Below are 16,447 nucleotides of genomic sequence, written 5' to 3' on the forward strand. Positions count from 1 at the left end.
CCACCCATATGTGTAAAATAGCGTTAACGTTATTACCCTGCAGAATTAACATGGGTCAAAGCAAGAGACATACAAAGACATGTACTAATCGACAGCTCTGTTTGATATGGGTGTACTGTTAAACAGTCTCATGGCCTTTCGTTATCTTTGTACTGGACTGGGCTTAATCAAATACCTTTCTCTTCTGTAAATAGATTTTATCCTAAGTCTCTTTATGGTCAGTGAACGGTCATCTGATCTTAGACTGTTTCAAAAGAACACGTATTCAGGACTTTAGGACTGCTCGACCCACAGGATCAGCTCCGAAAATGAGTGGAAAGACATTTTAAGATATTCTCGAACCAAGAGGTCGTCTGGATCATTTCGCTCAGATGTGCTTGGCAGATTCCGAAAATACACCATTTTCGCAACGTTCACTCACTCAATACTCAGCGTAAAAATTGTATTAATCGAACTCAAAGATCGTCTTGAACTTTTTTTCGTCGGCTGTGCTTGTGGATAATTTCCAAAACAAAACCTTTCAGTCGCAACCCAGACTAGACGACGAAGTTGCTTTATTCGCGTCAAGCGAAAAAAATGTCATTTTAAACAGGTTAGTAATATATTAACGCGAACCACTGGAGAAAGGACGTGCATGTTAAATGTAAACACAATGAGAAACTTGATAAGAGTACCGGGATTTACTGGCTTTGTACATGGCCAGTACGGAAACCCCGGTGGACATATTGCAAAGTCTGGGCAGATCCCAGGGGGATTTTCGCTGAAGCCGCAAATGTTTTCGTACGTCCTTCTAAAGGGACAACAGAAACGTCAGAATTTGACGAGCTGGAAAAATAAAACTGACCGAGGAATCCAGACATTTTGAATTCATGAATTACTTGTGAGATCCTTACCCATTTTCTGAAACACTGAATGCCTCTGCCTGTTTGCGTATTCCTCCAGCTATTTTGTAACACTGTTTCTCCGAGATAACTGCCTTACATTGACGATTTTTTAATTTGAAGCGACGGTTCGACCCCTGCGTTAGACTTGTAGTACACGTATTAATGTCAGTCTCTGTTAATGCCATTATGGTCGTACCCAAATCACTTTACAACGAAGTCGAATGCATTCAACGCAAAAATGTAAGGCCTAAGAAAAACAGTGCTTCCGCTTCTCTCACCGACCCTATATGTTTCCTTCCGACCCTAGAACTGTTTCTTGGGGGTGGGGAGGGGGGGGGGGAGGGGGAGCTTCCAAAAAAGGTTAACTAAAGATTGCAAAACTCGATCTTTACCAGGACACCTATTCTTCTATTACTTACAGGGGACACAGCTAGCGCCGGTTACGGCCGATAGAAAGCCGCATGCGCCTAGTTAAAAATAAAACACACACAAAACTTTAATCCTAACAACAACAAAGATTCCGATCTTTCGACCCTAATTTTGTTGTCCTTATCATTGGAAATAAAGGTTGGTTGATTTTTATGGGAGGAGGGGGGGGGGGCGGGTGGGGGGGGGGGGGTTATCTTATACGAGAAACCTAACCAAAATCCTATTAATCCCGATGCGGCTGACTGGTTGACGTTTTCTTGTTTTTCTCTCGGTATTTACACATAAAAGCCAGTGCAGTTTCAAAAATGCCCCGGTAGGCTCGAACACTGAGTAAATAGTGGCCCTCGGCAGTTGCAAAACTTTGGCCTACCATGTTACGAATTCACTTATTGTTATAGTCCGGATGAGCCGGTTGGATGTATAATAAAAAATAAATATTTGTAAGAGATTGGGGATAAAATAAACTTTTAAGTACATCTTCCGAGGAAAAGGCTTGTTGTGAGTGCGCCTGTGTGTGTGTGTGTGTGTGTGTGTGTGTGTGTGTGTGTGTGTGTGTGTGTGTGTGTGTGTGCACGTGCGTGCGTCTGGCTGGCTGTGTGTATGTGGGCGTGCGTGCGTGTATGTAATAAATGTTCTTTTCATATCAAGTTTCAAAGAAATTAGTATTGCACGTTCATTCACATGTCCAACACCCCACACACCAGTCCCCATCACAGAACTTATCTAATATAAGTTCTGTGGTCCCCATTGGCATGCTGTGCCTCTCTCTCTCTCTCTCTCTCTCTCTCTCTCTCTCTCTCTCTCTCTCTCTCTCTCTCTCTCTCTCTCTCTCTCTCTCTCTCTCTCTCTCTCTCTCTCTCTCTCTCTCTCTCTCTCTCTCTCTCTCTCTCTCTCTCTCTCTCTCTCTCTCTAGTTTATCATGCCCACATCTTATCCCATATTAATTACGCATCAACTCCTTGGGATGGCGTCTCTGATATTCACATGAAAAAGTTAAACTCTCTACATCGTCGGGCAGCTAAAATCATGTTAAATGGTCCACAATTATCAGCTGATTTGAAGTTAAAGAATCTAAACTACCTGCCGCTAATTAAGCAGTTACAGTTTAATAAGACTGTAATCATGTATAAAGTATATCATGGCGAAGTGCCCAACTATATTCAGGACCTATTTCACAGAGTCACCGAAAGGTACGGGTCTATCAATTTTCTACCACCAATACCCAGGATTGATTTGTTCAAAACTAGTCAAGCCTTCTCTGGCGCTATGGTGTGGAACTCCATTCCGTCTGTAATAAGATCATTAACCTCACTAAAGAGTTTTAAACAAGCTCTGCATAATCATTATAAATATGTGCAAGTAGCTGTCAACAATTGGCAAAGCTTTATGAATTACAAAAATATGTTCTTTATTACATGTATTATGTGGAATTTATGTTGCGATTTTCCATCATCATCATCAACATCATCATTATCATCATCATCATCATCATCATCATCATCATCATCATCATCATCATCATCACCATCACCATCACCATCATCTTCATCATCATCATTTACACCATATACTCATAGTAAGCATTAGTGTAAACGTTGGTATCGTGTGAATTTTACCGTCGATCACTTTACATGTGTAACCTCAATTAACATGTTGCATGTTTCGCTTTCGATTTGTATGTTGCTTACTTTGTCATTTTGTTGTTTGTGTTTATTTGCTTGTTTGCTTACTTGTCGATTGTTTGCTGGTTCGTTCGTTTAATTTGTTTATTTGTCATGTTGCTTTACTTGTTTATCATTTATTAGACATTTGTATTAGAAGTAAGGACCGGTTGTAAGAAAAGGCGTCGCCTTAAACCTCTATCCTTGAAAAATAAAGTTTCATTGTCATCTCTCTCTTTCTCTTTCTCTCTCTCTCTCTCTCTCTCTCTCTCTCTCTCTCTCTCTCTCTCTCTCTCTCTCTCTCTCTCTCTCTCTCTCTCTCTCTCTCTCTCTCTCTCTCTCTCTCTCTCTCTCTCTCTCTCCTCGGTCTCGAATAGCAGCTAGCATCTGCTGAAGGGACATTAAAAACCAAACCAAACCTCCTTCTCTCCTGCGAGTAAATCTCTGTCCCAGAGCGATAATCTGATTCTTTCTTTATTTGGTGTTTAACGTCGTTTTCATCCACGAAGGTTATATCGCGACGGGGGAAGGGGGGAGATGGGATAGAGCCACTTGTCAATTGTTTCTTGTTCACAAAAGCACTAATCAAAAATTTGCTCCAGGGGCTTGCAACGTAGTACAATATATTACCTTACTGGGAGAATGCAAGTTTCCAGTACAAAGGACTTAACATTTCTTACATACTGCTTGACTAAAATCTTTACAAAAATTTACTATATTTCTATACAAGAAACACTTAACAAGGGTAAAAGGAGAAACAGAATCCGTTAGTCACCTCTCACGACATGCTGGGGAGCATCGGGTAAATTCTTTCTCGTCCCAACCAATATGGGACTCCCCCTCTGATACCAGACTGAACGCTTGACAGTGTCTCAACCCTTTCCCATCCGCAGCATACAAACGATGTAATCTGTGGCACAGTTGCCGTCAAGAAGGGGGGTTTGTGGCGGAGTGGTGGCGGCATATTGATTACGGAAGGCTGCAAGCACTTGTTTCCAAGTTTGGCTTTGCGTCGATTTATCTCTCCTTTTGTCGTACTCTACACAGACGATTATTGGCAAATGGTGTTTTTTGCATAACAAAACACAACACACACACTAAATGATTTAGGAGTGCAATGGGGTCTCAAATTGTTGGCCCCATTTGTTACCTGCAGTTATTGAAAGAAAAGCTGCCTGCTTCTGCGGCACATATCGTTTACTCTTTCAGTTTATTTTGAGAATGAGAGATGGGTGGGCGGATGAATGGGGGGGGGGGGGGGTGGAGGGGTAAAGGTTGGTTTCTGCTTTCGTTGTGTCCAGGCAGCGACGATAGGTTCGGTGATCAAGGAGGAAAGGAAAGTTTATGTATAAGTGATATGCCCAAGTGGAACATTATAAAGCAGAAATGTATGTTTGTTTGTTTGTTTGTTTGTGTGTGTGTCACGCATGAACAAGACAGATAGATCTTGGGGTGTTTTATTTGAATTGTACGATTGTATTTACACGAGGTGTTTCCATTTTATAACTATGATCCTACTGTGTCACTAGGGAGAAAAATGCAATACCTTTTTTTTCTGTTTGCCAGGTATGACGACGAAGAAGAACAAATAACACAGTACCAGAGGATTTTTCTGGAGGATGTAGAGCGGATAGAAATTGGTTGGTATTACAAGACGTGTGTGTTTTCCATTTCTTGTTGTTTGTTGTTCTTGTTGTTGCTGCGGTCAAGTCGGTGAGAAACGGACTGACTGCAATCAATACATTTGTCACTTCTTTGATTGACCCTGACAAATTCTATACAAAATAACACAGATATCTGGATATATTTCCGCGCAGACACACAGACAGAGAAACAGAAAGATACACACACACACACACACACACACACACACACACACAAATAAACACACACATACACACACACACACACACACACACACACACACCAGCCATCCCATCCCCTCCCCCTACCCCTCTTCTTCCATGCAGCTTTTATCAACAATATACCCACGATCATCAAAACTCCTAATTGCACTCACAGGAGCCGAACCCGCTGTGTTCAAATCCCGCTTTGTGTGCCTACGACTGTACTACCGCCACTTCGCCGATGAAGGCTTCTTCCACACGTTCCGTATCCCCAGCATGAGACTCTTCAACAACGTTATGGTGGCCGTCAAGAACCAAGAGGAAGCTAAAGGTAAAGTCAGGATAATGGTAGGAAGCTAAATGTAATGTCAGGATAATGGTAGGAAGCTAAAGGTAATGTCAGGATAATGGTAGGAAGGTAAAGGTAATGTCAGAATGATGGTAGGAAGCTAAAGGTAATGTCAGGATAATGGTAGGAAGCTAAAGGTAATGTCAGGATAATGGTAGGAAGGTAAAGGTAATGTCAGAATGATGGTAGGAAGCTAAAGGTAATGTCAGGATAATGGTAGGAAGGTAAAGGTAATGTCAGAATTATGGTAGGAAGCTAAAGGTAATGTCAGGATAATGGTAGGAAGCTAAAGGTAATGTCAGGATAATGGTAGGAAGGTAAAGGTAATGTCAGAATGATGGTAGGAAGCTAAAGGTAATGTCAGGATAATGGTAGGAAGCTAAAGGTAATGTCAGGATAATGGTAGGAAGATAAAGGTAATGTGTATATTATGCAGTCTGTTGGTCTTCCAAAGCAAGTTCTCACACAGCTAAACACAAAATTATATACATTTTTATGGCCACAAAAAAAAAAAGTAATAAAAAAGCTTTTGAAAAGATGAAAAAAAACATTATGAAGTCTGAATATGAGCATGGTGGATTGAAAATGGTCAATATGTTTGGTATACAGAAAGTGTTTTATTTAAATTGGATTGGACGGTTGCTGCTTGCATGAAGCAGGTCGAGAAAATTGGAGTGCAATCCCAAAATGGCACATTCATCAATTAACTGATTTTAAATGTTTGGCAAAATCAATTGTACACAAAAGGAATTACAAGGAATTGAAAAAGTTCAAACTGAGAGAGAGAAAGAAATGAAGAAATAGCATGAGAAAAGTGTGTGTGTGAGTGAAAAGGCCGGATGCGATTAAATACGTGTGTTGGATTGTGTGTGAGTATGGATGTGAGTATAGCTATGAGCATGTAGGTATGAGAGTGTCAGTAAGCAAAAGGAGTAACTGTAAACGCCATACAAATGTCAATCTGCGAGTGAACGACTATTTTCCATTAACGGTGCAGTACACTTTAGACAGAGAGTGAGAGGTGAGAGGAGGGGAATAGAGAGAGGGGGCGGGGCAGGGAGGGAAAGAGGGTGAGCAAGAGGAGACTGAGGGAGAGAGAGAGGGGGAGATATGGATGGGTGGGGGGGAGAGATAGAGAGAGAGGGGGGGGAGGAATAGAGAGGGAGGGCGCAAAAAGGAAGAGTGAGAGAGACAGAGATGGAGAGAGAGAGAGAGAGAGAGAGAAAAAAAAGGAGAAGTAACTGTAAAAGAAAACAGAATGTCCAGTATAAAAACCAATGTCCATTTTGCGTGTAACTGAAATAACATATTGTATTACAAATTCCAAACAAACACGCAGATGGAAGAGAAAGAAAGTTGTCAAGAAAGAGAGAGAGAGCGAGTGAAAGGGTTATAAGTTTACAGTAGGCGACATCACAATAAATACCCTTACGAAATAGTACCCGCTGATGGGACACAAAAAAGAAGTCTGATCTCCTTAAAAACAAAAGAAAAAAAAGGTAATGTCAGAATAATGGTAGGAAGGTAAAGGTAATGTCAGAATAATGGTAGGTAGGTAAGGGTAATGTCAGGATAATGGACGGAAGGTGAAGGTAATGTCAGGATAATGGACAGAAGGTAAAGGTAATGTCAGGATAATGGACGGAAGGTGAAGGTAATGTCAGGATAATGGACGGAAGGTAAAGGTAATGTCAGGATAATGGTAGGAAGATAAAGTTAATGTCAGAAAAATGGTAGGAAGATAAAGATAATGTCAAAATAATGGTAGGAAGATAAAGGTAATGTCAGAATGATGGTAGGAAGATAAAGGTAATGTCAGAATAATGGTAGGAAGATAAAGGTAATGTCAGAATGATAGTAGGAAGATAAAGGTAATGTCAGAATGATGGTAGGAAGATAAAGGTAATGTCAGAATGATGGTAGGAAGATAAAGGTAATGTCAGAATGATGGTAGGAAGATAAAGGTAATGTCAGAATGATGGTAGGAAGATAAAGGTAATGTCAGAATGATGGTAGGAAGATAAAGGTAATGTCAGAATGATGGTAGGACGGTAAAGGTAATGTCAGAATAATGGTAGGAAGATAAAGGTAATGTCAGAATAATGGTAGGAAGATAGAGGTAATGTCAGAATGATGGTAGGAAGATAAAGGTAATGTCAGAATAATGGTAGGAAGATAAAGGTAATGTCGGAATGATGGTAGGAAGCTTGAGGTAATGTCAGAATAATGGTAGGAAGATAAAGGTAATGTCAGAATAATGGTAGGTAGGTAAAGGTAATGTCAGGATAATGGTAGGAAGATAAAGGTAATGTCAGAATAATGGTAGGTAAGGGTAATGTCAGAATAATGGTAGGAAGGTAAAGGTAATGTCAGAATGATGGTAGGAAGATAAAGGTAATGTCAGAATAATAGTAGGAAGATAAAGGTAATGTCAGGATAATGGTAGGAAGATAAAGGTAATGTCAGAATAATGGTAGGAAGATAATGTAATATCAGAATGATGGTAGGAAGATAAAGGTAATGTCAGAATGATGGTAGGAAGATAAAGGTAATGTCAGGATAATGGACGGAAGGTAAAGGTAATGTCAGAATGATGGTAGGAAGATAAAGGTAATGTCAGAATGATGGTAGGAAAATAAAGGTAATGTCAGAATGATGGTAGGAAGGTAAAGGTAATGTCAGAATGATGGTAGGAAGGTAATGTCAAATAATGGTAGTTTCAACATAATGGTAGCAAGTGATTTTAAGCCAGATCAGAGCGGGAACTTCAGCTGTTCACATCTTTGGTTACAGTTTTATGACGTATCTGTCAAGAAGAAATGGGGTGCATGTTCTGAGAAAGTTTGTGAAAGAGAACCAGCTGATGAATTGAGGAAAAGACAAAGGGTTGCTATAAATCAAAGGGAAGCCAGGACAAAGGAAGCGGGTAGAAAATTACATTGGGGAGAGGGAGGGGGCTGGGTGAATGGGTGGGCAAATGGAAACAGAAAATTGATGAACTAAAACAATGAGTCAGAAGAGCTCACAATAAATGCTCGGAGAACGCCGCGGCTGCCAAATGAAATGCATCAGTAGGATAAGATTGATGTAGACTTTGAAAGTGCTTGTTGTTGTTGTTGTTGTTGTTGTTGTTGTTGTTGTTGTTGTTGTTGTTGTTGTTGTTGTTGTTGTTGTTGTTGTTGTTGTTTCTGGTGGTGTTGGTAGTGCTGCTGCTGTTGATGCTGCTGTTGTTACCAAGAAGACTTTGATGCTCTTTGTGACAGAATCTTTGCGAGCCATTGCACAGGCCTTCGTGGCAGCCCAGGAGATACTGAATCTGGAGCTCCCTGTCATAGAACGATCCAAACTAGACAGGTAGGTCCTTTCACCGAATTCCAAACTAGGCAGGTAGGTCCTTGCACCGAATTAAGTAGGATTGTGGTGTGATATTTTGTGCCACGGGGGTGAACTTTGGTGGTGTCTTTTTCACAGATATTGATGCTGTTATGCGGATATATTCCTTTCATAAACGATTACAATTTGTTTGTTTGTTTGTTTGTTTGCTTAACGCCCTGCCGACCACGAAGGGCCATATCAGGGCGGTGCTGCTTTGACATTTAACGTGCGCCACACACAAGACAGAAGTCGCAGCACAGGCTTCATGTCTCACCCAGTCACATTATTCTGACACCGGACCAAGCAGTCCTAGCACTAACCCCATAATGCCAGACGCCAGGCGGAGCAGCCACTAGATTGCCAATTTTAAAGTCTTAGGTATGACCCGGCCTGGGTTCGAACCCACGACCTCCCGATCACAAGGCGGACGCCTTACCACTAGGCCAACCGTGCCTGTAACGAATACAATGCTCCCTCTAGTTTGAGACCTCAAAAAAATGGAAGAAAGTAACGCATAAGACAAGACAGACAGAAAGATAGACAGATAGAAATGGTAAGAGAGAAGACACTTTTAATTGGGGAATCTTAGTTTGAAGTTGCCACTTATGTCATGGTGATTGTGATGGAGGTTGATGATTGTGCACTTTTTAAAAAAAAATTTTTTTTAATAATTATTGCGGTAACTGATGCTGCAATGTGTAATGTTGACAGGAAAAAGACGGTACCCCACACCGAGGTGGTTGACGTGCACCAGCAGCAGCAGGAGAACTCGCTCGCCTCCATCCACCTACCTCGCGACATCTCCAGCGACATGCGTGAACATAGCCCCACCAAACTAACACAGCCACCGTCAACAACCACCGACAACCACCTCTTCGTTGCAGACACCTACCGAGACCAGTCTCCTCAGAAGTCTCCACAAAGGTCCCCACAAAGGTCTCCACAAAGGTCTCCACAACACTCCCCCAACCGTTCTCCATTGCCGTCTCCACAGCGAGCAGCTGCCAACGCTCTCCAGATGTTGTCACAGCTGTCTGCACGAAGCGCTCCCAAGAACCTGGCCTTCTTGAAGCCCAACATCAAGGTCAACTTGTCAAACTTCAACCCCATGCGCCAGCTGGGACTCGCAGGTCAAGAGGGAGGGAGGGGGAACCAGCCAGGCGCCAGAGCCTTGGAAGGGAGGGAAGTACAGAGAAGGAAAGGAAGTGTCGGTGGCGGTGTAGAAAGCGTCTTGAGGAGGAAAAGCATGGACGTGAACATGTCCCACAACGACGAAGCAGATCCGACCGTAGAGGCAGGAGTAAAGGAAGAGGGCAGAGAGGTTTCACCACAGAAAGAATACAAGGGAGGTGCTGCTGCAGAAGGCGCAAGGGGCCAGGAAGGCGAGGAGGTGAGGAAGAAGGTGATGGTCAAGCTGAAGAAGGACTGGCAGGAGATCAGCCTGGACAGCTGCGGCATCCTGGCCACCAGCCCCACACACCTCCTCGTCTCCTCCTTCAAGTGGGACAAGACTGTGCGCCGCTCCCTCGACCTTGACTTGGATGACGACATCACGTCAGACCCTGCTGTCAAGGCTGAATCCACACCTTTACCCATGTCCAAACTTGCAGAGGTTGCGGAACCGGTTACCGCAAAAAAGCCGAGTGGTGCCGAGGCTGCCACTCCATGCTCTGAATTAGGAGACGTGTTCGCGGCCGAAGGGGAAGACTTTATTACTCCGTTAGACTCTTGTGAGGTGCTGAGGAGGTTCCCGCCGGGACGACTGAAGAAGTCCAGCAGTGCGGAAGACGTCAGCGTGCACCTTGATGAGCTGAGCGACGAGGACAACTATTGCATGCTGGAAGAAGCTCAGGTGGCCGCCATCCTACAGAAGTCACAGGCGTTGCAGCACCCGCCGCTCAAAGCCTCCCTCAGCGACAACGTCCTGCAGCACCACGGCTCGCCAGGCGCCTCCCAGGAGTCCATCTCTATGGTGACCCAGTCCGACAGCGGGCCCTTCTCTCGCCTCAGGCTGAAGATGTCCACCCTAAACGTGCCCAGGTCCTCCTCCACGCCGCCCAGAAGCCAGAACGTCCTCAACATCAGCAAGAGCCACATCAGGAAGTCTCAGAGGGCCATGCAAGTCTTTGAGAAGCTGGTCAGGGAGAAACTCGGCAAGGCCGAGTGTCAGACTCGCATCATGTTCATATAACGACGGCCCTTTCTTAGCGTTGGAACAGTCTGTTTGCATCTTAGTCGTAGAACCCCAGAAGATTGTTAAGAGAGAGATTAGAGGTAGGATTTTTTTTAGAAAGGACGTGGTTCCAGTCCTTTTTCCGAGATGGCAAGCGAGTGAAGTCTTTCTGATCCTACCCTACCAACAGTCAGACTGATTCAAGGCTGATTCCATGCCTAAACCCACGTCCAAACTTGCAGAAGTTGAGGAACCGGCCACCACAAACTTCCTGACTGATGCAGAGGCTGCCACTCCCGGCTCTGAAGTGGTAGATGTTTTAGAGGCCGAAGGGGAAGACATCACGACCAAAGAGTTCCGATGCGACTATGAACTCGCGGGTTAATTTTCTTCAGTGACGAACTGAGTGAGCGAAGAACTGAATAATCAGCTAGTTCTTAGCGTTTTCTCTAAGCCAGAGTTACTGAGAGTCGATGTTCTTCAATTTTCTGAGCAGTTGGTTTCAGAGAAGGTCAAAGGGTACCACTGACATTTTTAGTTTACTCGTTGTACGTGTTCATGTATCACTATTGCGTAGAAGTAAGGAGAAAGTATGTCATTTATCTCCACGTAATGAGACTGTCTAGCATACGTGTTGAATTCAAGTACACTTTTTTAACTGTTGAAATGAGATAGGGTAATGCCTGCATAATCATAATATTGTGTAGTTCTTTTAAGCTCCAGTATATTGGTTAAAGGGTGTCACCTTGATAATGACGCTTGCGATTACGTTTTTCTGTTAAACTCGTTGTCATGAAACTCAATCTTCTTTTCACACAATTAATAACACTTACTACCAACGGCTCCTTTTACTACCAACGGCTCCTTCTTTTCTCCACAGACTCATTTTGACCACTGTTTTATGATTGTTGTTTTAAGTGGGTAATGAGAAGGGTAACGAATCTAGCCAGCGAACACAGGCAGTGTTCTCCACAACCACCGGTCACATGACAGAAGCGATGGACGGATCACAAGAGGCAAGACTGAAGATCTGCACTGCACATTGTATTGCTCTTGGGCCCAAGTTCTGCGCTTTGTCTTTTCAACGATTGTCATTTTGTGGACAGGGCTTTTCCTTAGCCTGCATACCTCATCTTTTTGTCGCCGTTTTAGGAAACGGGAACAAAGAAAGTTTGACTCACCATGACAGTTATATTCTTAGGAATTCATGTGAGATGCTAGATAAGCTGTGTTCTTTTAGCGAAACGCAAACTTCAATGAAGACTCATGCTTCCAGTTCCAGATGGTGAGTGGGCGTGCTTACCTATCACATTTGGATCCTCAGTTCAGCATGTACTAAATTTTTTGAAGGAAATTAGTGGGTGTAACAGGTACCTAGCAAAGGGACACAACAAGTATCTCAGACTTAAATCATGAACCTCTGTTTTGTCATTTCATGCAGACCCTGCACTGGCAATCGCGTGTTACAATGTGAAAGTCGTTTTCACCTCAACTGGTTTTGCGTGTTGTGCTCAGAGGGCAATCGCGTGTTACAATGTGAAAGTCGTTTTCACCTCAACTCGTTTTGCGTGTTGTGCTCAGAGGGCAATCGCGTGTTACAATGTGAAAGTCATTTTCACTTCAACTCGTTTTGCGTGTTGTGTTCAGAGGGCAATTGCGTGTTACAATGTGAAAGTCATTTTCACTTCAACTCGTTTTGCGTGTTGTGCTCAGAGGGCCCTTAGACAGCTCATGAAATTGGATGTGATAACACTGTACATATAGTGTTTAGCTGTAGCCTATATTACTCTGCAATTATGGACAGCTTCTCTGTTTGAAAGATAGTAAGGAAGTACAACTTCCAAAGGTATAATGGTTTCTCATCTTTCATTTGTAACATTCGTACATGAGATCTGGAGAACCCACTGTGGTTTTCTTCCAGATCGAAATCTGAATTTGAAATGTGTACTACATGTGTAAAATATCCTCGTTTTACTTGTTTTACTTCCTTGTTTTAAACCTAAGACTTATTGTAAAACCTTGAACGATCTTGCTTGCATACCGCAGTTCGTTTACTCAGGAGACTTAGTCAAAAGTCCATGTTCCATTTCTGTCCAAACTTTTGTTGTTGTGACTATATATAGCCGAGGAACAACTCATTTTACACAAACTCCTTGTGTTTTTTCTTGTTTTTGTTGTTTTTTTCTTCGTTTTTTCCGGTGGTTTTTCATGCTTGTATCGAATTTCACACGGGACTTTTGTTGATAATGAATTATCACACATGACCTCTTCCTTCGATCTGATCACACGAAAGTACAGTACCGCTTGGAACAGCGTTCCCGTGCAGCCTTTCTCGTTTTTATTGGACCGTCTCAACATTGGATTCGCCTTGAATGTTGTCACATTATGCTGTTTTGCAGAGGTGAACGCTTGTCGAAATGTCGCAATGTTGTTGTTTGTTACGACTTGATGTGGACGATTTTTGTACAAAGCAAAGCATTCATTTTTTAATTTTTTAAATTTTTTTTGCAAGTCATATTAGCCCTTTCCTGGTGGCCTTGCTTGTCGCGGCAAGCAGTTTTGATTTTGGCGCCAGGGCGATTTCTACTCTCGATATGACGAGTTTTTCAACATGCATAGATTCGATTGATGACCAGTTTTAAAATAGAGGATTTTTGAAGGGGGTGGCATTCACCATGCAAACGTTTGTTCTTCTGACCAAAAAAAGCCTGAGGTCAACGTGAGAAATTACTCACACATTTACTTCATTTAATTTTGTGGGGATCGGGTGGTGGGGAGGTGGCCTTACTATTATGTATCAAGTTATCTGTTTAACTTGACTGGCATTAAGCGATAAAACACGAACAATCAGCTTGGTACCAGTTACCGCTGACATCCAATGTGTGTAGTGTATTAGTAATTTGAGTAAGTTGGATAATTGTACAGTGTGTGTGGCATAATAGGCTTATCACTCTTACTAACCGAATGTTCTTGTCGTCGGTAACATTTGTCTGTCGAGTTCTGTAATGCTGTTCTCAGAAACGACCGGTCCTGACTCGCTGATTTTGCAATAGGCTAACCTGTATCCCTTTCAACCGGCCGCGGCTAGTCCAGTTTTTTTTTAAATTTGCAATAATACTTATCTCTTTGCCATGACGAATGCGAACCTGAAAACCTTTGTCCGCGTGTATTGTCCACATAACTGAAAGAGATTATAATGCCAACTGTACTACACTGATGACATTTTATCTGAGGGCTGCAATGATTTGAAAACACCAGTGATTTACCCATTCCTCATTGGTGTAATCTCAATGACAACTGTACTACATTGATTACAATTATCTGAAGGCCGCAATTATTTTAAACACCAGTGATTTACCCATTCCTATTAGGTGTTACATCTCAATGCGCTGTTGAATTCAATCAGAATCTCTGAAAAGAAATGTTGCCCTTTGTGTTCCCTTTATTACACTTCCCTTTGAACTGTCACTACCGTGAACAAAGCGAAAACTGAACCTGCACAGTCTCTGCAAGCCCTGACCAGAGATCTATGTCTCTGCCCTGACTTGATACTGGCAGTGCCGTGGACGGCTTGCTCGTAAACTCTCGCCGTCCACGACACTTGGTGACCGAGACTGTGTTTTGGGGGGACGGCGTCTGTGATCGTAACACATGCCTCTAAAAAGAGCCTACTGTTCATCTTTTTATACATGTGTGTCAGACTTTCCGTCAGTTCGTCGGGATCAGGAAGAATACACAAGACCGCCCTTCATAATTGGGTGACAGTGTTTCTGTGAAGTTTCTCAGCTGTGTTTCTGCAGCTGATATGCTGTTAGCAGAGGAGCGTGAAACATTAGTTCTGTGACTGTTAGATTGCATGCCCGAGGGATGGGAAATTAATTCTGCAGCTGGTACTTTGCTTGCAAAGTTGGATAAATAAAAGATTCTGCAGCCGCTGTACTGCATACACAATTACATGAAAAATCACCTGCACTTTACAAGCAGACAAGAAGAAAAAAAATCACAAAACAATGATCGACGTTTAGCAGTGCAGTATGTACAGACGATGTGTACAGAATGTTTGGTAAAGTAGCTCGCGACGGTGTACCTGTGCTTAATGTACTCTGAAATGTGCATTGGCATTGGATTAAATGCTATAAATCGTAAGTAAAGACGGCTCTGTCAATGGTGTAAAGCAAATATCTTATTTTGGCATATGTACAAGGTGGAAAGAATGTTCTGTATAAACCATAGAGTTTTCTGTACCGTAGAAGAGGATAGAGTTTGCAGGCAATGGCCATGGCGACGAGGTGAAGTTTTGCAATATACAAGACAAATCAGAAGGTCGTAGTGGAACTGATGTTGACAATGTAAATCAAACTATGTGTTTGAGTTCAGCTTGTGACTGTGCGAGGGCACTTGCAACAACAACAAAAAGTCAGCAGACGTTTTAGACTTAGGTGATCGAAGACCGTATAGCAATGCAGAAGTGAACATGTACATATCTTGAAGTAGAAATCATAGTCGTCTTGGAGTGCAGTTCGACGTTCCCCTAAAGGAATGGCTCTCAGCATCACGGAGAAGCCACGCTGTATATTTATGTGTGGAAAAAGTGTTCTACAGTGTAGACCATAATATATACAATGGTAATTGAATATAAACTAAGAATCAGAACAACTTATGTCGGTTTGATGGTGTGAGAAAACATGCTGTAAATAAAGACTATCTCTCTCCAAAATTAGTGTAGTTACAAGAACAAGTTTAGTTCCACAGGACTGAGCAGTGGATTTTATGTGTTTGTTTGATAACATTATTCACAGCTGTGAATTAACGTATGGAGATCTTTGAGCTGACGTAAGTAGGAAAGACGGCCGCAATTGTGGTAGTCACATGAAGTGACACTTCGACAATAGCAAGTGGCGTTATTTTGCCTGTGACTTCAGACGCCTCTATGCAGATACATACATGTACAAATAAATCAGGGATGCAGTTATCTTAGATACACTTTCACGGCTGATATGTTCGTTAATGGCCAGAATAGTTCACATGACGATTGCCACGCAGATTCTAGACAGAAAGGTCGATTTTGTGTCTACTTTATTGGTACATGTAATGGTAATATAGAAAGTAGAAAGATGGGTCTTTTCCTGGGATGCAATCGTCTTGTCTTGTATTTGATATTTGCTACGTTGATTCGAGATGTTAACATGACGGACAGAAATCATATGTAGAATTAGTGTCTAGATTCTAGATAGATATGTCGTTTTCAGTGATCTGTTCGTGTTGTCAGTCCTGCAGTTGTGATCGACAAAGCTTTCCAGAAAGAAAGGAAGTACTGTTTATGTACGAACGTGTTAGATTTCTGGTCGATATGTAAGCCACGAAATGGGATGTGATTAGCATGTATATTCCCCCCCGCGGGTTAGGGGGAAGATTTTATCCGATGCTCCCCAGCATGTCTTAAGAGGCGACTAACGGATTCTGTTTCTCCTTTTACCCTTGTTAAGTGTTTCTTGTATAGGATATAGTCAATGTTTGTAAAGATTTTAGTCAAGCAGTATGTAAGAAATGTTAAGTCCTTTGTACTGGAAACTTGCATTCTCCCAGTAAGGTAATATATTGTACTACGTTGCAAGCCCCTGGAGCAAATGTTTGATTAGTGCTTTTGTGAACAAGAAACAATTGACAAGTGGCTCTATCCCATCTCCCCCCTTTCCCCGTCGCGATATAACCTTCGTGGTTGAAAACGA

At 42.4% G+C, this 16,447-nt stretch overlaps 1 protein-coding gene across 1 annotated transcript in view; it reads left to right on the plus strand.

The window, feature by feature from the left end:
- LOC138981562 (phosphatidylinositide phosphatase SAC2-like) overlaps positions 1-16,447 on the plus strand; it is a 245,162-nt gene extending 228,715 nt beyond the window's left edge. The window contains exons 17-20 of the mRNA XM_070354520.1: positions 4,541-4,614; positions 4,997-5,152; positions 8,434-8,524; positions 9,257-16,447. Coding sequence (XP_070210621.1) covers positions 4,541-4,614; positions 4,997-5,152; positions 8,434-8,524; positions 9,257-10,736 — 1,801 coding nt within the window. The 3' untranslated portion in view covers positions 10,737-16,447. The remainder of the gene's footprint in view (positions 1-4,540; positions 4,615-4,996; positions 5,153-8,433; positions 8,525-9,256) is intronic.

The sequence above is a fragment of the Littorina saxatilis genome, linkage group LG12 (assembly GCF_037325665.1).
Source record: "Littorina saxatilis isolate snail1 linkage group LG12, US_GU_Lsax_2.0, whole genome shotgun sequence".
NCBI classification, from domain to species: domain Eukaryota; kingdom Metazoa; phylum Mollusca; class Gastropoda; order Littorinimorpha; family Littorinidae; genus Littorina; species Littorina saxatilis.